This window comes from Mustela lutreola, chromosome 4 (genome assembly GCF_030435805.1).
Source record: "Mustela lutreola isolate mMusLut2 chromosome 4, mMusLut2.pri, whole genome shotgun sequence".
NCBI classification, from domain to species: Eukaryota; Metazoa; Chordata; class Mammalia; order Carnivora; family Mustelidae; genus Mustela; species Mustela lutreola.
The window spans coordinates 7104999-7131473 of NC_081293.1; the positions used below are offsets into that span (position 1 = coordinate 7104999).

General features: G+C 55.7%; 2 protein-coding genes across 2 annotated transcripts in view; both read left to right on the forward strand.

The window, feature by feature from the left end:
* Window positions 1–22902, forward strand: part of EEF1AKMT2 (EEF1A lysine methyltransferase 2) — a 70713-nt gene extending 47811 nt beyond the window's left edge. Inside the window, exon 7 of the transcript XR_009353223.1 lies at window positions 22763–22902. The gene's annotated coding sequence lies outside the window, so the exon portion shown is untranslated. The remainder of the gene's footprint in view (window positions 1–22762) is intronic.
* FAM53B (family with sequence similarity 53 member B) overlaps window positions 22897–26475 on the forward strand; it is a 72953-nt gene continuing 69374 nt past the window's right edge. The window contains exon 1 of the mRNA XM_059172897.1: window positions 22897–23035. Within this exon, the coding sequence (XP_059028880.1) occupies window positions 22958–23035 (78 nt within the window). The 5' untranslated portion in view covers window positions 22897–22957. The remainder of the gene's footprint in view (window positions 23036–26475) is intronic.

Consider the following 26475-nt stretch of genomic DNA (forward strand, 5'->3'; position numbering starts at 1 on the left):
ACCTCGTCAGCCCCAGCCTGGCCTTCTGTGGGGTAAACAGGGTGGACAGTCTTGGCATGAGAGACTGCCTGCTGGACTTTGGGCAGCCTTGGGGGAGACCCCTTGGTACCCCTTGAAGTGCGAAGGCTCAATATTATTTACTGGGCTCTGGCGGGGGCCCTGGCTCTAGGTGGTGGCAGCCCCTTCCCCCCAGAAGCTGGCATCTGTGGTTGAGGCTGGCTTTGGAGAGCCCCCTGCAGAGGGCCCAACACGGTGGTTTGGACTGGACACTGACCCTGCTCTTGGACAGGATGAAGCTTTGTGACGAGGGGTTGTGTGAGGGAGATAAAAGGCGTCTGGACTGCCTCTGGTCTTGGTGGATGTGCCAGAACAACTTTTCCTCACCTCTGTGTCTTTTCAGATGTGTCATTGTTCCTGTGGTGAGCACAGACCTCCCTGCCATGCTGGTGGTACCCCGGACACAGTCCAGTCCGTCGGTAGCTCGTAAACGCCCTCTGTTGTGTCAGGCCCTGAAAAATTCAGAGATGAGTAAAGCAAGTTCCTGTTTTTGCAGAGCTCATGGGCTTGTGTCATGGATAGTGAGACGGCACTTGTTTTTTTTTTTTTTACTTTTTTTGTTTTTAGTAAGCTCTGCACCCAATGTAGGGCTTGAACTCAGGACCCTGAGATCAAGAGTCACGTGCTCTTTCAACTCAGCCATCCAGGCGCCCCGAGAGACAGCAGTTGTTTTGACTGAGTTCCTACTGTGTGCCAGACGAAGCGTGATGCGTGTAATGGAGATGTGGGTGCACAGGGTGCTGGCGAGTCTGCAGTCCCCTGGGAGTCTCAGGAAGCTCATTTCAAGCCAAAGGGAGGGGGGCAGAAAGGCTCCCCGAGTCTTGACGAATGAGCAGGAATTGAGACAGGTGAAGGAAGGACGGGGAGTGGGAGATGTTCCAGACCAGGGCACTCTGAGTGTGGGGCCCCAGAAGCATGATGCTTTGGGGCGTTTGGGGAACAGCAGGTGGTTGACCGCCACCGGGACTGGGGCACCTGAGTGATAAGAATGTGTTGGGCTACGCTGGTCAAGGTCAGGATGGCAGCAGGTGCAAAGCAAAGGGGTGCTGTCTTTAAGCAGAGGGCTGGGAGCCGGGAGCCATATATTGATGCTTTGCGATTTTGGAGGCTCAGCGTTTGGGGTGTGGCAGCTCGGGCCAGTTGGAGCAGACAACTGGGAGCCCACTGACTGAGCCGTGGGAGGGATGTTGAGCCAGGGCGGGGTGAGGACTGAAGGGGATAGCACTTGTCCCGGCACGACCTGGAAAGGGGGGGCAGCCTTCTGCAGCAGTCCTCACTTTGGGGGCCACCTTCCAGGAAGACTGCCCAGGGGCCCAGTCCTTTTGACCTTGGAGTGACTTCCCTAGAAGGCACAAGGCTAGCTTCTTAGAATGTGGAACTTCCATCAGGTTCCATCTCCTCGGCCAGAGGGATGTGGCCTTTGTTTATTTTAGTGGGAGCTCTTGCTTGCAGCAGGGACACTTGGGATTCCCAAGAACTTCCAAAGTCCCTTGCCTATGCCTACGCTGGAACTAAAGAAATCACGATGAACGAAGCCTTTTTTAGCATTGGGTGAATTGAAAACATCCAATTCAGTATAAAACTACCTGTTTTTTTTTTATTTTTTCTCTTAACAGAAAAAAGTAGCCATGTTGGTGTGATTGAAACAGGAGCTTCAGTGCCCTTCGGGCTCTGTCATAGCGTGTTCTCCAGGGGTGGGGGAGCTGCTGACACAAACACGCGAGAATGTTCTGCCTTGGGTCACCTGATTCCTAGCGCCCTACGCTCCTGTGGCCTCCACACCCTCAGATGCCAGCCCAGATTCCAGGCCCTGTTGCCTGTGCGGCATGTGACTCAGGCCCAGAGGAGGAGAATTTAGGAAAATAATGAGCCTACGATGATGGGTGTGGCAGTAGCCCATCTCGGCTTTGGGGTGTCTCTTCCACGCCTTGTAGGGTTTTGCTCATCAGCGTTCAGGCCTGAGAGGAGAAGTGCGTTAGCTTTAAATAGCGATCAGTTCGGCGGCAAACCTCCCTGTTTGCTGACACCCTGACGTATTAGAAAGGAAAGTACAAGAGAGATCGGGCCTGGCTGAGGCTACGATCACCTACGGCCAACAGGTGAACTGTGACCTGGAGCAGAAGAGCCACATGCTGGGAATAGTGGCCAAGCCTGTTGGCCCCAACACCTGGGCTTCTGACTTGCCATAGAAACCAGTCAGTTTTCTAAACTTGTGTGAGGTTCAGGCATGTCCCTGAGTGTTAGGAAAAAGACTCCAGGGCATTTCATGCTCCGGGATGCGGCACAGGGCCCCAGTGACTGCTGTGCCGGGTCAGAGGATGGCCAGTGCGGTGTCTGCCTGCCGGGGCCTGGGACGCTGCCCTGTGCCTGCAGGTGTCCTGCTTGGCTTTGAACCTCTGTGAGAATGCCTGACCCAGCCCTACCCCTGGACTTGTGTGAGAGTGACCGAGCAGGCTGCCCCTGTCTGTTTCCGGGCAACACGTGGGGTCTGGGAGACACCGCTGACCTCCCTCATGAGTGGCATGGTAGTGAGTGGCACGGCCAGGCCCTAGGTGCTCCTGGGGGCACCGTGGGCCCAGCTTCCAGCCCCCAGCTGTGGCAGAAGGAGAGAGCTGGGGCCCCGCTGATTCGGCCTTTGCTTGGGTTTTGGCCCAACTGCTTGGTGGCTGCAGTAAGGCCGGCATGTTGGCCACAGCCTGTGGTGTCTTAGGGCTCTGAAGGAGAAGACAGTCGTCCCGAGTGCCCTGTCCTCTGCTTGGGAATGATCCTGGCATATTTGCCAAGGAGATGGGGGAGAAGACTCATTCTGACCCAGCACTGGAACAGGGACCGCACTAGGAGGACGTCTTGTGGTGTGTCGGTGACCGACAGCCTTAGGTGAGGGCTCTCTAGTCCCCAGAGGTGACCAGGGCTCCAGAGGGGTGGACAAAACAGGAACCAGGACAGCACAATATCTTAGAGCCCATAAGAAAGGATCTGCTTTGTTTTTCTTAATGATTTCCTTCACAAAGGAGTGAGCCTCTCACAGGGCAGGCTAGCAGACATGAGCCCAGACAGCCAGGCCAGGCTGAGCCCCCGTGGAGGAGACACTGAGACTAGGGCATGGAATGGGGAGCCCTGGATCCTAGTCCTGTCATTTTATCACACCTGACTTGGAACCGGCCACTTAAGGTCCCTATAGGCGGGACTAGCCGTCTGCCTCACGGGATGGGGAGGAATACGCGGGAGACTGGAAGTCAGAGCACCCATGACGTATCTGGCTCCCGTTCACCCTGCAAGTACTTTTGGAACACCCACTCAGTGTGGGCATTGTGCTAAGTGCGTTACAGGCTTCTCATTTAACTCTTAGAGCCCCCTTAAGTCGTGGGCGCTACGATGGTCCCCTCTTTATATAAGATGAAAAAATTAAGGTTTAATAAGATAAAGATGGCCAAGTTTGTCCCAATGGTGGGCAGTGGTCCTGAGGTTTGAACTCCCAGTTCTGTGTTCTGTATCAGGGGTTGGCAAACAGCCCACAGGCCAAATCTGGCCCACTGCCTGCCTTTGTAAATAAAACTTTATTGGCATGCAGGCATGCCCATTTGTGCTTGCAGTGCCTGTGGCTGCCTTCGTTACGGCAGCAGAGCTGAGTGGTGACAACAGAGCCTGTATGGTCTACAGAGGCTGAAATGTACCTGGCCCTTCCCAGGAACAGCGTGCTGACTCTTCTCTGTGTGGATGCTGTATGTTCTGTCATGTATGGTGGCCACTAGCCGCATACGTGGAGCTATTTAAAAGTTTTTCAGCTTCACTGAGGTATAATCAACAAAGTCGTCAGGTTATTTAAATTTGAGTTGATGACACAAAGTGGAATTGAAAACTCAGTTCTTCAGTTACACTAGCCCCACGTCAGGTACTTAGTGCTGGACGGCACAGTGTGAACCACCACCGTCCACATAGGAACTTGCGCTGAGGGGACGCGCCCTAAATCGTCTCCCAGTGTGTAGAAAAGCCAGATTGGAGAGAACCAAAGGAGGCATTCCAGTGAGAATGAACATTGGCCTTTCCTGGCCCAAAGCAAAGAATTGAAAGTGAGTTCACTGACTTAGAGGTAATGGAAAAATGGGTGACATGACGGAGGGAATGTGGGTCCAGAAGAAGCTGCCCCCCAGACTTCTGTATGACCCGTGGGTAAGCCACCTCGACTGCCCAGGCCCCAGGTCCTGACCGAAAGTGTCCTGTTGCTGTCTGAGGATCCCCCTCAGCGCCGCTTCGCTCTGCTCTCCCAACCTGTGAGCCCTGCTCCTTCCTCTGCACCTCTTGGCTCATCTGGGCTGATGGCCTCATCAGCGGTGCTGTGCCTGGCACGTCCCTGTCCCCATCTCTCCCCCCTCCCACCACACTGGGGTGGAAACATTTTTGCTCTGATGAAGTGGCCATGTTTTCCGTGGACACAGATAGAGAACTACTTCACTCCTTCTGAACCATGGCTACTGTGGAGCTTGAGGAAAGAAAGAGAGGAGTCCTAGCTCCCTAAGCCAGCTCAGGTCACGTGGCTTTCCCCTCAAAATGCTCTTAGCTGCAACACTGAGGCAGCTCGTTAACTAGCTTGGAGCTCTTGTCTGCTTGGGTCCAACATTCTCTGAATAAGAATCTCACGCTTGGGTGGCTCAGTCGGTTGGGCGTCATCTGCCGTGGGCTCAGGTCATGATCTCAAGGTCCTGGGATGGAGCCCCGCGTTGGGCTCCCTGCTCAGCGGGGAACCTGCTTCTCCCTCTGCCCCTCCCTCTGTTCATACACACTCTCCTCTCTTAATAAGTAAATAAAATCTTTAAAAAAGCTCTTCAGAAGCTAATGAGGGGCAGAGTCATTCTGAGGTGAGAAGGCGAACATAGAGGATGTGGGATTTCGGTTCATTGGATCCGTCCGTGCCAGAACCACCTCCCGCCCCTTTGTGCGCACTGATGGATCTACGCGTGGAGGAAAGCTGTGTGGCTGTGGGCTGCTGGGCCGTCCCTGGTCTGCGGATGGCTGCTCTGGGGTTTCTAATGACATGCCGTGTGTGGTCAGGAGTCTGGTCCACTCCTCCTGGGAGCGGCCGGGCTGGTCTGTGTTGGTTTATATGGGTACATTCTGCACGCGTCTGCCCAGCTCCCTGTGTAGCCAGAATGAAAACTGGGAAAGTGCAAGAACGAGATGCCGGGCAGAGTTTGCAGAGCCCTGGGCAAAAGTAAAGAAAGGGGAAAACCAGCCCAGCCTGGTGGATGTAGCCATGGCATAGGTGCAAGACTGAAGCACTTGGTAAGAAGGAAGTTGGGGTTAAGAGGATGCACACAGAGAGGTTTTGTCTCTTGCTTTAAAAAGGAAAAGAATAGCCCCGGAAGGCCAGGCTTGACTGCGTGCCTGCCTCTTGACACTGCTTGCCTCTAGCCAGCCACTCCCCACTGGTCTCCTGTGTCTTCCTTCCGCTCCAGGGGAGGGCTGAAGGCGGGGCAGGTCGGGCTGGGCCCTGAATTGCTCACTGCCATCTCCTCACCCCGAGCAGGGGAGAACCCACATGCGTACAGAAAGAACCGTGGCGCAAGTAAGATTACCGGGGAAGTTGTTTTGTACTTGAGAGTTAGCTTTCACTGAGCACCTACTATGTGCCACGCACCGGATATACATTCTCATCTGCCTGTCCCGCAGTCGGCTGTTAGGTAGTTAGCCCCTCTCTGTGGGTAAGGAACTGAGCTCCAGCCGAAGCCTTCCGAGTGCAGGTCCCGACCCCAGTTCGCTTGTTCCGAAGCCTGTCTCCTCCACCCCTGGTGTTATCCGCAGTCGGGGGCCAAGCTGCCCTTTGAAAGAAGTCTCCGGCTCCTCTGGATGGGCTCCCCAGTCACATTTTTATCAAGGCCTGTGGGCAGAGAAGTAGGTTGCTCTGTGGGTTGACATTTAAGAAAACCCACTTCATTGAGCTTTCCCTTTTAATGTGTTGTTATGGTACAAGAAGTCTTCGTTTGTCCCAGGCTATTTTGAAATAAAAGGCAGGAAACCCCCCTCTCATTTCTATATCTCACATAGAAGTCACCAGAACAGAATCCTGTGTTCTGTGCAGGAGATGTGATTGAGGAAGCAGCTGTTGTGTTCCCGCTGCCCTGGCCGGAGCCAGCCATCTGCGGGCGTCAGGGAGCCAGAATTGCCTGTTCCATCTGCCGCTGTACTTGCATTTGCTTCAAGTGTTTGGCATGGAAACTCTTTCCTGCCCCAAGCCCACGTTGTGAGAGGCCAGAAGGGAGCCCTCTTCACGAGGGCAGGACAGACTCCAGGCCCCTCTCTGCTCTCAGGGACGCCGCAGCTCGCCCTCTAGAGTGGAGGCCAGGCAGGGACACAGCCCAGGTCAGTCCCCTCCCCAAGTAGGCAAGTTGGGAGACACATACGGTTTGGGATTGGGAGCTTCGTGGCTCTACTTGGACGTGCTCAGGATCTCCAAGTCTGTGCTTTCTAGTCATTCTGGGGCCTCGAGCTCACTCAGAATGAGCCAGGAGTGACAGGGACAGACATGTGTGGCTGCTGCACTGACGCCCCATGAGTTCACACAGCTCGCCAACCAAGATCAAGCCTTGCTGTGCAGGCCGTATCAGTTTGAGCAGTCAGCATCCGTGCAACCGGAGCCTGCACCCTTGTGGTCCCGGGGCCAGATGTGGTCCTCGGGCATGATTTGCTTGACCTTCATGAAGCTTTAGGAATTTTTGCATTTCTTGACAACACTTAAAAGCTGGGATTGTACAAAGAAGTCTGGATTTTCACCTTCTCTTGGCAAGGCGAGCGATTTTGAGTGTTACCCTTGGGCCCTCTTTCTCACTCAGTGCCCCAATGCTGGACCGAGCGGCCAGAGTAGCTTGTTGTCCGCTCCCAGGGTGTGCTTTCCACGCATATGACAGCTCCCGCCTGGGGCTCTTCACCCAGTTTCGTTTCCTGCTTGCCTCTAGAAAGCACTTGAGTTTGAGATCCCTGGAGTAGACCAGACATTCAGAGGACAGACTGAGAAGTTCTGGATTTCCAGGTTTGGCGCAGGGTGAGTGGTGGTGCATGGCTGTTACTGCGCGGGGCTCTGGGTCATTCCCACTGTGATCCTGCAGGCACACTGGCAGAATCAGCCAGCGCTAAGCAAAGGGGACCTGCAGCCTTCTCCTCGGGGCTGGGGGGTGGCGCTCTCCCTGCTGCCCCCACAGTGGCCACTGGCTCTGGGAGGACAGCACCAAAAACAGGGCCCTTAACTCAGAAGCCATGCTCTGCCCAGGTATCTTCCACCCAGGGGGCTCTGCAACGCCCCGTGCCCCCTCCTCCTGTGCTCCCCACCCCCAGCCCTGTAGAGTCACTCAGGTGCTTCATCCAGTTTCATCTTTTTAGTCTAAAAGTGTCTCCATGGCTTTAACAGATACTGCGGGATTTTTTTTAAAACAAAGATTTAATCTTTAAATTATCTCGACAAGCAATCAAGCTGCCATTTATCAAGTAGATAATTTCTTTTTTTTTTTTTTTTAAAGATTTTGTTTATTTATCCAACAGACAGAGATCACAAGTAGGCAGAGAGAGAGGAGGAAGCAGGCTCCCCTCTGAGCAGAGAGCCCGATGTGGGGCTCATCCCAGGACCCTGGAATCATGACCAGAGCCGAAGGCAGAGGCTTTAACTCACTGAGCCACCCAGGCACCCCAAGTAGATAATTTCTGCTGGTTCGTAGAAAGAGAAATATTTCTGAGAATAAATGAAAATACACTTAGATTCTTCCAGCCCTGACTCTTCAGCAGAGACTCAGCAGAGGAAGAGGAAGTGAGGAAAAGATTCTCTAAATGGCAGTTTATGTTTTTCCAAGAATTAAGTTTTTCTTCTCATAGTCCCACAAGTATTTAGTATCACCTTCCTCTTTCTGCACCTGTTTTGCTCAGTCCCGTTTTTCCCCTCCTGTGGCCAGTGTTCTGCAGGCATTTGATTTTCCCCTTGCTGATGCTGACACATTTCACTAGATGGTCAACCTTTGGGCTTCTAGGTGTCCCTCCAGGTTGTTTGCTCCTTATGGACAAGCACTAGGTCATCTGTACCTCGATCACCAGGTCTTGCCCCAGAAGAGATGCTGGTGGTGGGCTTAGGCCTCGCACCCCTTACTGACCGACCTCATGAACTGTTACAAGAGACTCGGCCTCAGTGGACCTCAGGTTTTTCATCTGCCATGCTGTCCTCCCTGTTAACAGAGTTCTGGGTACTGAATGCACAAACACATTGGTTTCCAAACTTTTGGGAGCACCAGAAACACCCGGAGGGCTTGCTACCACACTGATGGCCAGACCGCACTCGCAGAGAGTTTTTGAATCAGTCAGCTGGGGTGGGGACTGAAACTTCATTTCTGACAAATTCCCCGGTGAGGCGGCTGCTGCTGCCGGTCCGGGGACCACACTTTGAGAAGCGCTGCTGAAACCACATTGTTGAAGAGGGTGTCATACGCTATAGTGTTTACCTCAGCAAGGGTGTGGGGCAGCCTGCACAGGTCCCAGCTGGCGACTTGAATGCCTGCCCTTGGCAACTCGTGAGTCTTCCTTTATATTTTTGCGCTGTGCGGAGGTACACACTTACACAACTTTGCGTCTTATTTTCTGGGAAACTTGACCCTTGATGCCCCAAGAGGTTTCGTTTCCAGCTGTTACGGTCTGAGTGTCTCCCCCCCCCCCCCCCCCCACCCAGCTTGTATGTTGAGATCAAGGTGATGGTGTTAGGAGCGGGGGCCTCTGGGGGTGACTAGGTCATGCCAGGGGAGTCCTCATGAATGGGCTTCGTTTGCGCCCATTAGAAGAGTCCCCAGAGAGCCCTCATCCCTTCTGCCCTGTGAGGACACAGTGAGAAGACGGCTGTCATCCGACGCTGAATCTGTTGGCCCCATGGTCTTGGACTTGCCAGTTTCCAGGAACTATGAGAAGGAGATGGCGGTTGCTGTAGGCCCTGCAGTTCTGGGTACTCTGGTCGCAGCCAAGCTCTTTGTCTTCAGACTTCCATTGTCGTAGTTAGACATCCATGTCCTACCTGTAGGCAAGTCTTTCTCCGCAGGCCAACCGCTGTCCACCCCTGCTGTCTCTCCCATCCTTGTCTGGACCCTTAACGCCAAGGGAGGGCAATACTGGTCAGCCTGGGTTTCGAACTTGGTTTTCTTAGGTTTGTCTTCCGTGTTCTCACTGAAGCAGGGCCCCCGCCGGGTTGAGCTAATAACCAGCACAGAGACGTGGTCAACCTCTGAGGCAGCTTGTGTCCCTCCTGATGCTTGTGCTTCCAGATGCTTCCCCAGACTTCCCAGGAGCCAGTCCCTGGCTGAGGTGTCTCGGGTGCCCTGAGATCAGCATCCCCATGTACTGGTGGGACCTGGGCGGGGGGTCACCAGCAGTGTCCAGAAGCAGCTGCTCTCAGCCCTCCTTTCTCTTCCCTGATAACAGAGGAGCCGGCCTGGGCTGCCAGAAGGGAAAGAGAACTTGCTGCAACTGGGGAAACCGAGGCCCAGAGCTAGGAGCTAAGGTGCCTGCGACCATACAGAGCAGCCCTGGTCGGACAGGCCTGAATTGTCTGTCTGTTGGTGGCTGGCAGAGATTGATTTCATCTCGTTTTTGGTTCCCGTTGTCCAGAGTGAGTCTGAGACCCCTGCTCAGTGCGTGTCTTTAGCTTGAGCCAGACTAGCTGGGACGGGGCGTGGCTTATCCGTTCTGCCAAGCTTTGCAGTTTTCCCTGTGCCTCTGTTCTCTGGAGGAGTGTCCCCCTTCCACTTTTGCCTTTTAAAAACTCGGGGACAATAAAGCAGTCATGGCTTTGAATGCAGCGTTTCTGTGGTGTTTTTCTGAGTCCTTTCTCGCCGCCCCGGTCCTCTGCTGTCCCCAGGCCAGGCCCCGGCAGCTGAAGCACAACGGCCCTTGGGCTTTTGTGCTTTTCATAGCCGCATAAACACGTGGTGAGCGCGTGCTCCGCACATGCCTTGAGCACATACTTGTAACCCGGGGGTCTGAGACGATGGTGACATTGTCATATGGGCTTGTGCATGGCCACGCCCCTTTCCGCAGAGAGAGCACAATTCTCGCATTGTGTGTTGGCATATGCCGCGTTAGCCGCGTGGGGTGGCTCGGGGGCTGCTGGTTCACGGGGCAGATTGAAATAACTGTTCTGCGGCTTTGCATCTTTATGCTGTCGTTTTACAGAAGGGGGAGGTTTGGGATACCCTGTCAAGACCCCCCGGGCCCCTGACTGTAGAGCTCCGGCCGGTGTCCCTTGTGGCTCTGCTCGTGTGCCTGGTGTTCTCGCCGGCAAACAGGAGAGCAAGCCAGGTGTGGTAGGGTAGACCCCGGAGAGCGAGGCTTCAGAGCGAGGGGGAGGCGGGGCAGGGGATAGAGAGGTGGGTGGCGGCCCAAGGCCACCCTCAGCGGCAGAGCCCCCCACGCCCCTGGGCCTTAGGAGGGGCAGCTGCATCAGTGGGACACGTGCCCGTTTGGGCAGCGCGGGGGCTCCTTCCACCGGAACCTGGGAAGGGGCCCTAATCTCCCAGCTCCCCAGCCTGCTGGCTTCCTCCTGGGGTGCCCTCGCTCTGTCTTTGGCTGTTGAACTCCTACCCATCCGTGAAGGCCCGACACTCAGGCCACCTCCTATGGGACATCTGCCCAGAATTACCTCCCCATGTGGGATCACAGCCCATTCCTCTGTCCCGTGGCAGTCACCGTGTTCTGGTACTTACGGTGCCTGTGGTATAGGTGTTGGAACACCTGGCGGGTGGTGTGAACTCGGTTGGGTCCGTCTTCTGCCCTCGGTGCCTGGCATAGCTCGTCCGGCGAATGCTGGACTTAGGATGGGAGGAAATCTGGTGGAAGAGGCCCAGCACGGGGTGTGCTTGCGATTTGCCTGTTAAACTCCTGTTCTCTAGAAGGTTCCTGGTGTGTCCAGGAGCAGAACGTCACAGACACGATCAGCTTCTCTCGGACGATCGTGCCTGCTGTCCCTCTGCTGCTCACCACGAGGGCTCCCAGGACCTGTGGCCTCCTTGTTCGGAGGAGATGCTGGCCCATGGGGCTGACCCCAGCAGCTCTGGCTCCCAGTGAGCCCCGAGGGGGGCCAGCCCTCGCTCCTAAAAGCAGAACGCGGAGGACAAAGCCTGGCGAAGGGGCTGGGGCAGGTGTTTCTGAGGATCCTCTGCGAGAAGGGCTGCACCTGCACGGAGGCTCTGGCTGATGTTCGCAGGTTCCCAGGAGGTGCGCGTGCTGTCGGGAGGGATTTTGTGTGGGCTGCGGACTCTGCTGGTGTTCTGCTGCTGGGAATCCATGCCGCTTTGAGTGTAGCCCCTCTGTGGACCGAGAGTTACCATACTTGAAGTTAGTGTTAACAACACAATTGTGAAAGCTGCGGGAAACCCCACAAGCAGGAGAGGTTTCAATAGCTCTTGGCACTGGGAAAGTTGAGGCTTGACTTAGCGTGGTGAATATGTTTTTTCATTCAACAAACATTTCCCGAATAGCTCTTGTGACAGGTGCTGGGGACTCGGGACTTTGGCTGGGCTTGTGCCCTCTAGAAGATTACACAGTTCATTTCATGCTCCTATGGTTCAAGCTGTGCCCAGAGAACAAGGCCTTCCTGGAAGAGGTGGCAGCTGGGCGGAGTCTAAGAGGTGAGAGTGGTTCTCCTGGCTGGAGGCTGAGGGGGGCATGGGAGGAGCAAGGAGCTGGTTATAGCCAGAGAGACCAGCATGGACAAAGGTCTGGATGCGTGCAGTAGCATAGTGTATTTTGGGGAATTACAAGCATTGTGTGTGTGTGTGTGTGTGTGTGTGTGTGTGTTAAATTTGTAAGAACAGGCAATGTATGCATATGTTACAAATTCAGCAGTGACAAGTAACTCTCCCCGTCCCTGTCCCCCAGCCACGTTATCTCCTCCCCCTCCCGGGAGGAACCCCCGGTGGCCTTTTCTCGCTTATCCTCCCACGGCTGCACCCTGCGTGTGCGAGCATATACCAATATGTGTATATAAAGTTTAGATTTTTTTTTAAAGATTTTTATTATTTATTTATTTGTCAGAGAGAGAGCGAGCGAGAGCGAGCATAGGCAGACAGAGTGGACGGCAGAGTCAGAGGGAGAAGCAGGCTCCCTGCGGAGCAAGGAGCCTGATGTGGGACTCGATCCCAGGACACTGGGATCATGACCTGAGCCGAAGGCAGCTGCTGAACCAACTGAGCCACCCAGGTGTCCCAGTTTAGATTTTTTTTTAAAGATTTTATATATTTATTTGACAGAGAGAGAGCGCACAAGGAGGCAGAGAGGCAGGCAGAGAGAGAGAGAGGGAAGCAGGCTCCTCGCCAAGCAGAGAGCCGATGCAGGGCTCAATCCTAGGATGCTGAGATCATGACTTGAGCTGAAGGCAGAAGCTTAACCCACTGAGCCACCCAGGCGCCTCTATATAGTTTAGATTTTTTATAGGTCATCCTGCATGTGGTTCTCGATTCAAAATGAGCAGAATGGTGTTCTTTGAGGAGTCTTCTGTCACTTCTCTTCCCAGCTACCTGCTTTCCCTCCTTAAAGACCACTGATGTTAAGTTTCTTTTGTATCCTTCCAGAGACTTCTAGATCATTAGAATCATTTAGTTTCACCCAGATGGGAGCTGATGATGTCCACTGTTCTGGTCTTTGCTACAACAAGATTGGAAGATGATTTCCTAATAGTACGTGTTGAGAACTCTTGACCTTTTGAAGAGCTGCCTTTTGTCTGTTGCACAGGTGTTTTTGCATTTGTATACCCTGCCCCTCCTGCTGGGCTGTTAGGTGGCTTTCTGCCCATGAGCAGGACTCTCTGGAAGGCAGATTAATTTGGTACGGTGGGCTCTGGGAGCACAAGGGTCTTACAGGGGCATGGGGACTTTGCCTATAGTATGTATGTGTTGGGTTCCTCTCTCTGCAGGTTGACTCATTCCTCTTTGTGGAAGGCAAGTGAATTTTAAATTCGGTTCTACTGAGAGTTTTGGAGAGAAACTCCCTTATTCCTTTGTTGCCTGCTAACAGTGATGCCCTCTGTGATGTGGGTGGGATTCACCTGGGCTCATGAAGTGTAGTTGCGCTGGGCTGTGGTCAGCAGCACTCAGAGAAACTGCCTCTTGGGCACCTGTGCCAGACTCAGACCCTCCTGCCACCCACAGTGGCCAGGCGAGGCCAGACCAGGGGCCAGAAGAGAGCCCGCAGAGCAGCTTTGCCAGCCGCGTCTGCCGGGATCTCGTGGACGTGGAAGACACTCCTGGGCACTGGCTGGGCTTTGTGCTTTGTGGCTATCACAGGTCTAGTAAATGCTTCGTTGGCTTATTAATAATTGAAGTGAGCAAGCATCTGCCCAAGTAGAGAACTGGCCAGCGTGCCAGGGATGGGGGGTAGTGGGGAGAGAAACCCCAGGATAGCTTTGTACTTAACCCATAAAGTTGCGATGCCAGTTTCTAAACTTGAGAAAGTCTGATTTGTTATCGTGTTCCTTGCTTTTTGAAATGTGCTCTGCTTCTTAGTGTATTTCATTTTGCTTTTTATTTGTCTCAAGTATCAGTTGTTAGTAGTTTCCACTTCCTTGGGAGGAGGGCCTCTGGCTCCAGCCCCTCCCATCACCTCTGCGGCATAAGTGCTCAGTGAGGGCCTGTGGGACCGTGAACACAGCTCGGATCTCATCGGGCTTTTCAGGGGTGATAGCCTGCCTGAGAGCACCCAAAACTGGTTTGGCGCCCAGATGCCAGCCTCTGACCAGTACCGGTTAAGTTGCCCCTGTTCTGACCCCATCCCCTGATGTAGTCTCACAGCTTTGTATCCTTTAGTGTTATTTCCAACTCTTAGGACGTTGCTAATCTCTGTCCCCCTCACCTCTTGTTCCCCCGGTCAGGGGCGCTGCTGGGTTGTGCAGTGCTCTCGCTCTTGCGCATTTGGTAACTCCTGAAGATGAGGCTCTCAGCGGGGCCAGACCCTTCCCCGAGAGCCGAAGGCCACTGCGTGCTGGCTTTGGGAGGCGCCCCAAGGCCTGGCTCTAGAGTTCCGCTGCTGACTTACTGAAATGGGCTTCTGCAGTGCAGGGCAGGCCAGCACCCACACCGGGTTCTGGTGACTCCAGGCTGGGGACAGTGACAATAAGACAAGCATGGCAGCAGCTGGTGCATCTGGCAGTTTTTCACGCACTCTGTGAACAGATAGTGGAGCGAACCTGTTTCTTCCGGGGCCATTTCTGATGAGGAGGATGGTGTGCTCACCTTTGGGAATCAGGTCAACTATCCCAAAGACCTTTGGAGTCTCAGAGCCGTCACAGTGCAGGTGGAAGGCTCTAGAATGGCTCAGCAGGGCTTCCAAAGCACCTCGCCTTGCTCCTGCACCCACCTCCTGCCAAAAAAATAAAAAAGGGGCTCAGGACCCAGTAAGCTGCTGCTCCCCAGGCTGCTCGTATTCATTTCACAGTCAGTTCCAAGTAACTTGGGGGGACTGCCTGGGCTTGTCTTTGCAACAGGACCTCAGTGAAGCCCTTCTTCAGGAGGGAGTCTCTTTCTCTGTCGGGCCTTTCTGCAGAGTGCTCCACGGCCAGAGTGAGCCTAGTAGGGTCCGTCTCACCCTTCGGAATCCCCACCCCAGGAGGTAGCAGAGAGATGACTTTGGGGTTTTGACCTGAGAGGTGCCGTGGAGCTCAGGCATACCTGTTGTTCATTGTAACAGATCGGTCAGGCAGCTAAGTCTCTCGAGTTTGCTTTTTTGGCAGATGACGCTGGTCTTGAGCGCACGGTGGTGCTTGCTGTATGAAATGGGTCGAGGGGGGAAGGCGGAAGTCTTGGTGTAAGATTGTTGCCTGTCTGATTGATCTGTGTACCCGACCCAGGAAACCAGGTTGGCCGATATGACTCAGTCGGGTCAGGAGGGTGACGTCCCGTAGGAAGAAGAGATGAGGCTGTGATCTGCGAGTGGGCGGCAGATGGGAAACCTAGCGGTGCTCGTGTCCCTCCCCGTCTCCTAGAGCCTTTTGGTCCGTCCTGCGTCACCTCCCGGGTTTCACTGTGATATTTGTTTTGATAGTGTTTGGGGCCCCAAGGCCCCTGAGATAAAGAGATTGCTGCTCTCCCAGCTGTGTCCCGAGTGCCAGCTGCCGAGTGATTAGGAGCCCCCTGCGGGGTGACCTGGGGGAGTCGCACTGGGCTGTGGCCACGGTCTGAGCTGGAGTGCTTCTTCCTGCCCGTGCAGCTTCTGGAGCCATGCTAGCGTGGAAGCCACGCATGCTGCCCGGGCTGGGGGTGGCTCGTCTTGTAGGAGCGTGAGAAGGTAGCGGTCTGTGGACCCTGAAAGTCCAGTTTAGGAAGAGGATATTCTTGCTGCAGGGGTGGGAGATGAAGGTGTGAAAGCTGGTGAATGACTAACTTCCTGGGTCTCCAAGAAACTTCTAATTCAGAATGCGGTGAGTGTCACTGAAAGACCCCGAGATGCCCCAGTGTGCTTGAGGACGGAGCTTGGACAATAAACGGGCACAACAGCCCCGTCTCTCTCCATTGATATGTAAGAGAGGGGCTGGTTCTGTAACGCCACCTCCCCCAGCCGTGCCTGACCTGGAGGTCGCCAGCAGAGCAGAACGGCTCCCAGCTTCCCACTTCGCCCTGTGGGAGGGCCCTGCTGAGGCTCCTGACGGCAGTGAGGAAGGAGTAGGCCTTTGCTGTTGTCTAGTTTCCTGAGGCCTTGAGCACCACAGGCCAGGCTGGAGCAGGATCGGGAAGGCTGGCCTGGAAACAGCCCGTGCCAGCAAATGCTCCGGGATGGGCACTGTTGCCGTCCTCTGTCACGGCTCACGCGCCCTCGGATCCATGGTTGAGACTCTTGGTACGCTCGGAGTTCCTATATTTGCATGTCACAGGAGAGGAAACCGAGCCTCAGAGCGGCACAGTGACCTGGCAGGTGGCTGCACGTAGACGCTCGCTTGTCAGAAAAGGAGCTCCTCTGGCCCAGGCCCGCATTTGACAGGAGGAGGCCCAGAGATGGAGAGTGGCTGGCTTGGCCAACAGGCAGAGCCGCTCGGGAGCAGGGCCAGCGCCAGAGCCCACGTTTCCGGAGCCTTGCTGGCTCTACCCGGACCACATTGCCTCTGGTTTGGGCTTTTCTACTTTGGATTTTGCTTTAAAAAAATTTTTTTTTCCTTTAACTCTTTACCTCCTTTGGTTTTTCCTCATGGTTTGACTAAATTCACTGTACTTGTAAATAGGTCCGACTGAAGAACAGGTCATGGTCGTCTTAGGCTAAGTGGCTTAACATTTCAGATTATCTTTGGGGCCCTTGCTGCGTCTCCCGGTCCTCTGCTCTCCGCCCTTCTCTTCCACGGCCCGGTTTGGAGGCGCGCGCGGCGCCCGGCTCTGCGCCCCGTAAGTACTGGTCCTCTTCTCCTCCCTCCCTTGTCCTTCGTGTCCTTCCTTTTGAGTTTGCTCAGCAAGTTCTGGTCACAGCGTCTCGTCTCTCGTGGTGGCTGGTGGGTTGGAATGACACGAACCATACTGAGAAGTCCTGGAGTGCTCATGGGAAACTTGTCTGTTGGGTGTTTCTCATTGATAAACGGGCCCCTGACAAGTCATGCATGCAGCTGGCTTTGGTTTCAAGAAGGGACACCGGCTGTCTCGTTCCCATGTTCAGATTTGTTTTGGCTCGAGGTCTCGACACTCTCATGTCCCTGAATAATGTCACCCCTCCCCTCCTCTCGAAATGCTATTTGCTTAAACCCCAGGAAATCCCTACAACACTGAGAGTGACTGTGTTAAAGTCCCAGAGAACAGACTCCTGATGTGGTTCAGTGGCTCATTTTACTGGTTTCTTTTTTCCCTCCAGGAAGGTAGTCTCATAAGGGGGTTTGCTCAACTTTGTTCGGCCAAGGGCATGGGTGGGTTCCTTGCTAGGCAGTGATGTGACTGCCGGTCCTTCTCCAGATGTGGACCTTTGGTGGCCTTTGGTCAACTGAGGGACTAGGCCAGGGAAGGTATGTTCATCTCAGTTACAAAGAAAATGCCTCCAAGGGGACACCTCACTTTAGGGTGGGGAGTGAGGGTTGGGTTGAGCAGGTGGTCGGCCTCTTCTCCCCTGAGAGTCAGATGTGGGCACATGCCAGCTGTGAGGCTTTAGGTCATTTTGTTTCTTGTAGCCTAGTTTCCTCACCCCCGACCCTCTCCCCCGGCCCCCCCTGGCACGTGTAACTGGGATCCCCGGGTGAGCACGAAAACCAGCAACAGACTCAAACATCCAGCAGCCCCATCCTAGGAGTAAGGTGCTTGGCGGTCTCACAAGCCCATTTCCTGCCCCCAGCAGCTCACGCTGTGGCTGAGAAGACATGACCATGTTAGCCACACACAGCTAATAGAGGCCTGCACTCTGCTTGGCATGGGGCACGCCGAGGACTTCATGTCTGCAGGGACCACCCTGCAGAGTCTTACCTCCTCAAGCTTCCACGTGAGGGGGCAGAACAAGAATCACGTCTTACAGATGACAGAGGGTGAGCTTAGAAGAATCATGTCGCTCCCCCAGGGTTCTGCCGCTCCTCTGGGACTGCGCTGGGCAGCCGTGTGGCTTCCGGACAGGGATCCACTGCTCTGCCCCTATTCTCCTGACTCTGCCGACAGACCCGGATGTCAGGTTCCTGCTGTGGCAGGCTCCGGGCAGAGACCAGAGGATGACTGAGGCAGGCCTATACCCAGACTCTGCAGGTGGACGGGAGGGCCCCCCATGGGTCCCCTAGGAATGGACTTGGACAGGAGGGCAGGGTGGCCGGTGGAGAGGCCGCTGGAGGCAGAGGCCTGGGGAGAGGTGGCAAATGGATGTGGATTCCAGCTGGTGTAGCAGGAAGCCAGCAAGACGCCCCCAGGGGACTGGGGACACCCCAGTGTTCATGGGGAGCACTTCACCTTCCAGGTGGCACCTGGCCTGGCTGAATATCCATGCGGTTAGGATAGACGGCACTGATGCCCTCTTGCCTCCCCGCCCCCTTGCCAGCTGTGGGACCCTAGTGCTGTGTCTCAGCAGTAGGTTCCGGAAGGTCCGTGCTCGGCCTGGGATACCTCAGGATGAGCCGTGAGGACGAGGACTGCTACAAACCTCGTGTCTCTGCTTCCACATTTGGTCAGTTTAATTGAGAAATACTTGAAGGGTCATTACGATGAAATGCACAGATCCTGGAGTAGAAGAGTCAGGGGTCAAGACCCAGGTCTTGGAGTTCAGCAGATGTGGCCCAAGTCCTTGTGCTGTCCCTCACAGCCGGGTGACCTAGGGCCTGTGCCTCAGTTTGTCGTTCTGTAGAATGGACTAGCAACAGGCGCAGGCGCAGGGACTCCGTGGATGCACTAAGCTGAGAATCCAGCACGGCTGCCGTGGCCCTTATTTTATTCATGCTCTGCGGAAAGGTGGACTCTGCATCACACTTAGTTCTGCAAATACAGACCAAGGAGATATTAGGCAAATGGTGAAAACAAAAAGCAGTTTCTCCCTGGATTCTGTCTCTCCTGTGGAATCCCCTCAGATTGACAGGGTTTGGTGTTCCTTGCATCTGGGGTGTTACCGTATCGACTGAAGAGGCTGTTTGTCTCTGGTTTTCTGTGTGTTGAAGGTGGTAGAGGCACCGCTGTCTCGCCTCACTGACCCTTTGGGAGGCTGGAAGGCCTGGGCACCTGGGCTAAGGGACATCACTGAACCGTCTCACAGGAGCCCACACACTCCAGCCTCAGGTCCCTTTACTGAGCCTCCAGGGCCTTTTTCTGACACTAACTGGGTCTGGAAAAGGAAGGGCTCTGGTGAGGTTCCCGCATATTTTAATGTTCCTCCTTCAAATTCTCGGCACGTAGCTATAGAGTCTGCAAGCCAAAAGGTTTGGTTCCCTTTGTGGGACAGCTAGGAGCCTTGATTTCCGCCCCCCTGCACCCCCCCAGGATTCGGCTCCCCTGGCCACCCTTCTAGTGGTTCATCACTGGCAGAAGGCACGGCCCACTCAAAGATGCACTTCGCCACGTGTCCCTAAATTTGCTGTAGGTCCTGTTTCCATACAGCATTTGTCACACGAATGGCTGAAGTGAGGCAAGTCTAAAAATGCATGCGGCCTTTCTGAAGACCTTGTCCAAGGGGCTGCTTCCCTTCCATTTCCTTTGCTTCATGGGAGGGGGAGGGACAGTGCTGAGGCACGGCCGGCTCAAGCCCTCAGGAAAGTCACTGTCAGTCACCAGGCCAGAGGGGGGTCCGTGCCCAGAGGTGGCCTGCAGAGGGCCTTCATCATGCCACCTGCGGCTCTGGGCACCTTCTACCTGGGCCAGAGCCTTGCTCCCAGTTGTTCCTTCAAAGGTGGGGCCAGTCTCCCCTCACCCCCCGGCCCCCAGCCCGGCTTCACTCCCAGCTTTTCCCTGAGCTGTCCCTGGCCCCATTCTCAGACTCGACTCCAAGTCTCTGGAAGGGCATTGGCATTCCTTAGTGAACTTGGCCAGGCCCGTGCCACGGATCAAAGGAATCCCAGAGAATTCCAGATTGTGCCAGGCTCTGCTGGTCTGGATTTGCCTCACAAGGTCTGAGAATGTGCCTGGATCATTTCAGATGTTGCTGTGATTTAGCTTCATTCCAAAACGTGTATTGGGCTCGTGCTGTGTTCAGGGCACCGTGCTGGGCATTGCAAAGGACCCCCCAGAATCACTCTTCCTCGACAGGCCGAAGAAGCCCAGCCCCTCGGGGAGCTGCCTGTGGCCACGTGGTAAAGTCTGCACTCGGTCGGCATTGCGAGCTGTCAGTCCGGTTTGAATCTGTCTTCCCAGCTCCTTGTCCCCGTGCTGCCACCTGTCCACACACCCTCTGCTCCTGCCACTGGGGTGCTCCCTGAGTTCCATGCAGCATGTACGGGGCAGGGCCCCATGCTTTGTTCGCAGCCTTCCCTCCGCTCCTGTGCCTCTCCGGCATGTGGAAATCTTGCCTATTTTCTTTTTCACGGAAAAGGTGTTGTAGGTCCTGGGTGGGGTATTCAAGCAGCCTGCAAAAGCTGCCCAGTCTGTCTTCTACTCCAGAACGGCAGGCGCTTCTGTAAGGCGGCCGCGCTTTCGGGACCACACTGTCCTCCGCTGTACTCATCTCGCAGCATGGCTTGGAGAGGGTTTTTTCTGTCCTGTCAGAGTCACCTTATTGCCGATGTGCCTGAAGTGGCGTGGTGTCCCTTTCCGTGGTTCCACCGTGTTTCATGGAAACAGCCCCCTGTTGATGGCATCTTGGTTGTCCCCACTCCTGGGCTCCTGTAGGTTGTGCTGTGTGTTGTCGGCCCTGTGCAGGGGGTTCTCTTTACAACTCAGCTGCGGTGCCCCCTCGCCCTGCCTGCCTTCATCGGATTTGTGCCTGCGCCCTCAGAATTCCCCATGACCCCCGGGGACAGGGCTTGTGCTAGACCCCCTCTCTCCGTTTGGCGCCTGCCGTGTTTGGTGACCGCCCGTTTCCAGGAGCTTACGGTGCCCCGGTATCCACCCCTCGCGCTGCCGCCCCAGGTCCTGGGCTCTCGGAGGGGCGGAGCTGCGAGAGCGGGGCCGCCCACGCTGCTCCCTCCGTCCGGCTTTGTATCTGGTGCCAATCGGCTGCATCCCAGTGGCCTAACACGTTTCCATGGCGACGGACTCCCACAGTATCATTCTTACTGGCCACCTACTGTTTCACCAGAGGGATGGGCTATAAGATGGCCTGTTCCATCCTGGTGAAATTTAGCCTTAAAAAAATTTGATGAAATTTCTCTTTAAAATAAAAATCCAAGAGGACAGATAGATGCTTGGGCATCTGCTGCTGAGAACGGACGGGGACCTACAGTCTCCCCGATGAAAGTGGGGACAGTAGCTACTGTTTATCGAGCCCTTCCTCAAATGAGCTAGGGCTTCTCCCTGAGCACAGGGCTTGAGCTCTGTTTTCAGACGATACAGGACTCTTGTGAGGCAGGCGCTGTGGTCCTCATGTTACGGAGAGAGAAACAGGCTCACAAAGTAAGTAACTTGGTAAAAGTCCCTCAGACAATGCATTTCAAGAGCTGGGATTCCAACCCAGGCGTCTTTGACTCAGGACCTGAGCTTGTAGCCACCAAGCCGTCCTGCCTTGTTAGGGAAGAAGGAAATGGGGGGTGGGGTGGGAAGGGCAGGTCCCCCCTGGGCCTTGGACCAGTGGCCAGCTGCCCCAGAAGCGAATGAGGCTGCACCCAGAAAGAAGATGGCCGCCAGTGGGCCTGGCCTCCGCCCCTGAAGCGGCACAAAGGGTCCCTTTGAAGGGCGAGTCCATAGCACCCCCCTACCCTGCTCCCCAGCCAAGCGTCCAGGGGGCTGGCGGGCATTTCTGGCTTGGTTTTCTGGCCTGAGCTGGGAGGAGTGGTCTGACATTCTTTCCTTGAGCAGCTCACTCTCTGTCAGAATGTGTTGCTTCTAGACTGAGGTGGTGGTGAAACTCCTTTGTGACCTGGGAGCCTACATGCCACCAAGTCTCTTCCTGAACAACCATCCTTGGAAAATGTATTGATTCCCACCCCCCCCCCCCCTTCCCTGCTCTTGCACTTTGGATGAACCTTGTTTTCGAAGAACAGTAGAAGGTAATTTTCCTGGGCTTGCCAGCTGGCCCGTAATTGAGCAATTCCAATAACACCCACTGTAAAGTCTAATCGAAGTAAACAGGAAAATATGATTTACAATCTGGACGGCAAGTAAATACCAGGGTGCAATTAATTTTTACACAGAGCAGCAGATTCTGAAACATTTTCCTGCACGGAGCAGTTTGTTGCTAATTACAGATTAGGAGCTGCCCTTTTCTGGTATTTTTCGTTGTTATTTTTTACTTTGTGACGGTGATCTTCAGGTTCCTTGCATCCATGTGACTTTCTCTGAAGGTGTGACCACAGAGGGGTGGGCTGGGGAAATAGGATCCGAGAAAGTAACGTGTAGGGAGCGAGTTCTCTAGCCTGAGCCAAGGCCCGGTTCTCAGCATTTGCTTGGAGGGTGACGCGGGAGGAGGCGCTGGTGGGCTGTGCAGAATGGCGCCACGAGGGGTCCTGTCACTGCTGGCAGCTCTGGGTGGCGTGGGCAGGCCCTGTGAAGGCTGTGACTTGCTTCGGCTCAGTCTGCAGAAGGAGGCAACACCGGGGGCCTTGCAAATGTGTGTTTTGAAACATGGCGCTTCCAACAGTGGGAAATATGTGCCTTTAAATGGACCTCCCGCCCCCCGGCGACTCTTCCAGTAGCTCATAATTCGGTGTTCATAATTCAGTGGAGGACAGCAGCCACCTTGCTGCCTGAGGCTGCCTGAGGCCGCCTGAGGGCCTCAGTTTTGACTGTGGGGTTGGAGCCAGTCTGACCCTCAGCCTCGGGCATATACCAAAGCTGTCTGTTAAGCCAGCCAGGTTTAAGATGCCATGTGACTTGAGTACACTCTGGGGACAGCAGATTGTGACCAACCCAGACCCTGAGCTAGGTCTTAAAGGTGCCATGCGGCTGAACGGAGACCCACTGCTGTACCCACTAGAGCGTGGGCTTTAGGGTTGCCCCAAGGCCAGCATGGGGGATCCTGAGAAGGGGATCCTGGCCTTTGTAGCCATATGCCTGTCCTTCAGCAGCGAGGCAGTTCCGTTTCCGAGCGGGGTCCCAGCATGGGGGTGTGCGGCCGGTTCTCTCGGGGACCCGGTCTTCCCATGTCCTGAATCCCTTGCCTTTTTTTGTTGTCTTCTCAGGGAGTTAAGTGCATGCAGCCATTTCCTGGAGGAGCCCTTCCCCAAGCGTGAGCAGCCGATCGGGAACTGCTCCTGCTGATGCCAGGCCACCTCAGCCCTGGGAGGTGCCCAGCAGGCCACCTGTGCCCAAGTCTGCCCAACTGAAGATGGCTCGTGGCCGCCCTGGGATGGAGCCCAGCGCCTGAGGTCCTTACCATGGTGATGATCCTAAGTAAAAGCCTCGACAACCAGGGAGCCGACGCCATAGCGTGCAGGACCTTGAACCCTGAGCTGGTAAGGACCTAGTGGGCCTCATTTCCCTGATGACCTCTTCTGAGGCCTGCTGTCCAGGTGGGGCTGTGGACTGCACGTGTGGGCTTAGCAGACTGAGTCCAGAGTGCCCAGGGCAGAGCCCTGGGAGATGCGGCAGGTTGGGGCAGTGGGCCGAGGTGACCCAGAGCCCGGCGGCATGCTTGCGAGAAGTAGCTGGCGGAGGGCCCCTGACATGCGAGGTGGGAAGGCCGGCACCCTGGTGGAGAATACCAAGCGGGGCTCTGCCGCCCTGCCGGGCTGAGACTGACATACCTTGTGGCCTCCGCCCGGTAAGGGGCGGCAGTTTCCCCGCAGGGAGGTGGTGCCCGAGTGGGGGTGAGATTAGGCCGCCCTTCAGAAGGCTGGTGCGGAGCGAGAGCGGCTGCCTCAGGAAAGTCAAGGGTGGGAGACGAGCGAGAAAGAAGGGGCGGTCCAGCGGCCAAGGTGGTGGGCCTTGGCGACAGCTGCCCTCCAATGCCTTCTCCCAAAGTTGTCCTATGACCAAGTGGCCTGATGGGGTGGGCCAGAGAGGCGGACTGGCCTTCTCAGACTGAGAACAGGGTAGTCCCTTAACCTTCCAGACCTCATTCCTCAGAAGTAAGTGGGGCTGCTCCCCTGCTGGGGGGCGGGAAGGGTCCCACTCTGACAAAAATAAACCTGAGGAGGAGTTTTGCAGACAGCTAAGAGTCCAGGGCTCTGCCACATTGCCTGGCACCCTTCCTAGTGAGCCCCTCCTGAGAGCCCACCCTAGCCCCCTTGTGGGCTCCCTCCCCAAGCTCACAGCGGCAGTCAGGCGAGAGCAGACGGGCCAGGCTGGGTCTCCAACCCTTGTAGGAGGGCGGGAGAGCCATCGAGACCTGAGGCCTTTATGTACCACTGCGCATGTGCCGGACACTGGGCTCGCAGAATTCCACAAGCAGAGATGGGTCAGGTCTCTGCCCATCCTGGCTTCCTTTCCAGTTTGCCCTGAATATGTATCTGGAAATATATTTGATTCCCACTCGCCATCCTCACTGCTGCCGCTCTGGTCCCACCTGCTGCCCTCTCTTGTCTGGGAATGTGGTGTAACGGTCTCCTGCTGTTGGCTGCTTGGTCTGTTCTCTACCAGCAGCCAGAGGGACCACAAGACAGGTGCATCTCTCCTCGGCTCCGGCCTTCTGCTGGCTTCCCATCTCCCACTTAGCAAGCGCCAAAGCCCTTACCAGGAGGCCCAAGGCCCATGAACTGTGGCTGTCTGTGACCACGCTGCTCTTTCTCTGCTCTCACCCTGCTCCCTTCACTCTGCTCAAGCCACACTCAATCAATGTGTCAAGCACGAGCCCGTCTCAGGGCCTTTGCACTTCTGTGGCCTGGACCGCTCCCCGCCAGCAGGACTCCTTCCCTCCCTCTTCTTTGCTCACTCAGCCTGAAATCAAGCTCTGCTCCAACCACCCTCTGCCCAGCACTTGCCTGCCCTTCCCCTTCTCTCTCTTCCTTCTCAGCGCCTGTCACTTTCTGACGTTTCGATCTTGTTTGTTGAATGACTGCTCTGAAATGCGAGCTGCATAAAGGCAAGGAATTTTGTTTCTTTTGCTTGTTGCTGAGTGCCCAGGGCCCGAAACCGGGGCCTGGGACAGGGTGGGTGCTCTGGGATGTTTGTAGAGGGAATGGACGCGGATTCCTGCCGCCCACCCCCTCACTGCTTTAGTTCCTCTCTGGCTGCTGCCCAGGTTCACAGCCAAGGGTACGGGAAGAGCCGCTCTACTTTCTGCTGTGTGGGTGGGGGCGCGGGGCGGTGGGGTGCTTTCCTGCCGAGATCTGAAGAATACACTGGGAGGACTGTTGGCCAGAAGGGAACGACCTCTGGGGTGAGGGCCCTCCAGAGGTCCCAAGGGAGGGTCCCTGGCCACTTCCAGCTGTGCTGCTGGCTTCAGCGGATGCCGCAGAACCTGGTCCCCTCACGGGGCCCGCCTGGCTGGGGCTCACCGTGCGGCTGGTCCTGGGGCACGTGGGCCCCAGTTCCGCTGAGCTCCATGGCCGGAGCACCTGCCTGCCAACACGGGGTCTCGCAGCCCTCGCCGGGGAAGGGAAACTCATCTCCGAAGAGTCTAGGGAGGCCGACTTCCAGTCCGGCCATGCACAGGGAGCAGCCCAGAACAACCCCAGATCATCTCGGTCCAGTGCTGACGTCCGTGAGGCGGAAGGGAGGGTGAAGGCACGTTAGAATGCGCCCTCCCCTGCCGGCAAGGTTGGGGGGGAGCGGACGGGGCTCTGCTTCAGCTTCCTAAACTGGCAACGCCATCCTCGTGTAAATACCATCAAGATAACAACAGGAACATGGAAAAGCATTTCTCTTTGTTTTCTAATCAGCCTAAGAAGATAACAGAAAGGGGGGGCGGTGGGCTTCATATTAAAAAGAAAACATGAGTCACAGGCCACTTTGGAATTAGGGAAGCAGGCCCCAGAGGCACCCGAGCGAGAGAGAAGGTCTCAAACTGCAGGTGAAAGTCACCTGCGGGCCACCCAGTGCCCTTGGACACACTGGGCAAGGAAGCCTGTAGCCCCTCCCTCCTTGCCCTCCAAGGTCTCTTGTTCTTTTTCTAAAAACGAAATGCTGGTGACAAGTGACTGGTCTTGTTCCCAAGAGAGATGTAGGAAAACAGAAAAAAGGACTGACAAGTGCCCAGCGTTTTGCCTTTCCCGGCACCTGGCCCTGGGGAGAGAGAGGGCTAAGGGCCCCGCCTGGCCCCAGCCTGGGCCCGGCTTACACAATGCACAGCAGTGAAGACTGCTCAGTTCCCTTTACCACCCCCCTAACCCCCCCCCCCCCCCACCGCCCGCTCTGCTGGTCGCTTTCCTCTGCCGAGTGGGCTCTTCCTCCTAGTGTTCTAACATTAGCTGCTGCTGCTGGAAGGCAGCCCAGACGGTTGACCTCGGGAGCAGTGTTCCCCAGCCCCTTCCCACACGCCCACGCTCAGCCTGTGGCCTGTTCTCCCAGGCCAGAGTGACCGTCTTCCCCGGCCGGGCCTGCCTCCTCTCCCTGGCCGGTGTCTCAGCTCTCTCTCTCAAGTCTGGAGTCTGTCTTGGAGGAGAGGGTGGAATGTGGCTGTAGGCGGCCTTGCTCTCCCCAGCCTTGAGGTATTTCCCACAGGAGGCGACACCGTGTCGGGGAGCCGGTCCTTCCCTTCGTTCTTGTCAGGTTAGGAGGCCCGGGCTGTGATCTGCCCAGTGGGGAGAGTCCGTGGCCATGTCAGGCCTCGCAACTGCCTGGGGTGGAGGGTCTTCATGTTCGCAGCTCCCCAGAGCTGACACTGGGCTCACTGGCCCCAGCCAGCCTCACTGGTGGGCCCAGGCTGGCCTGAAGTCAGACCCCAGAGGTGCACAGATGTCTGGGACAGTCTGAAGCCTCTTGCCTGCACAGGCTGGGCCTTGGCCAACCCTGA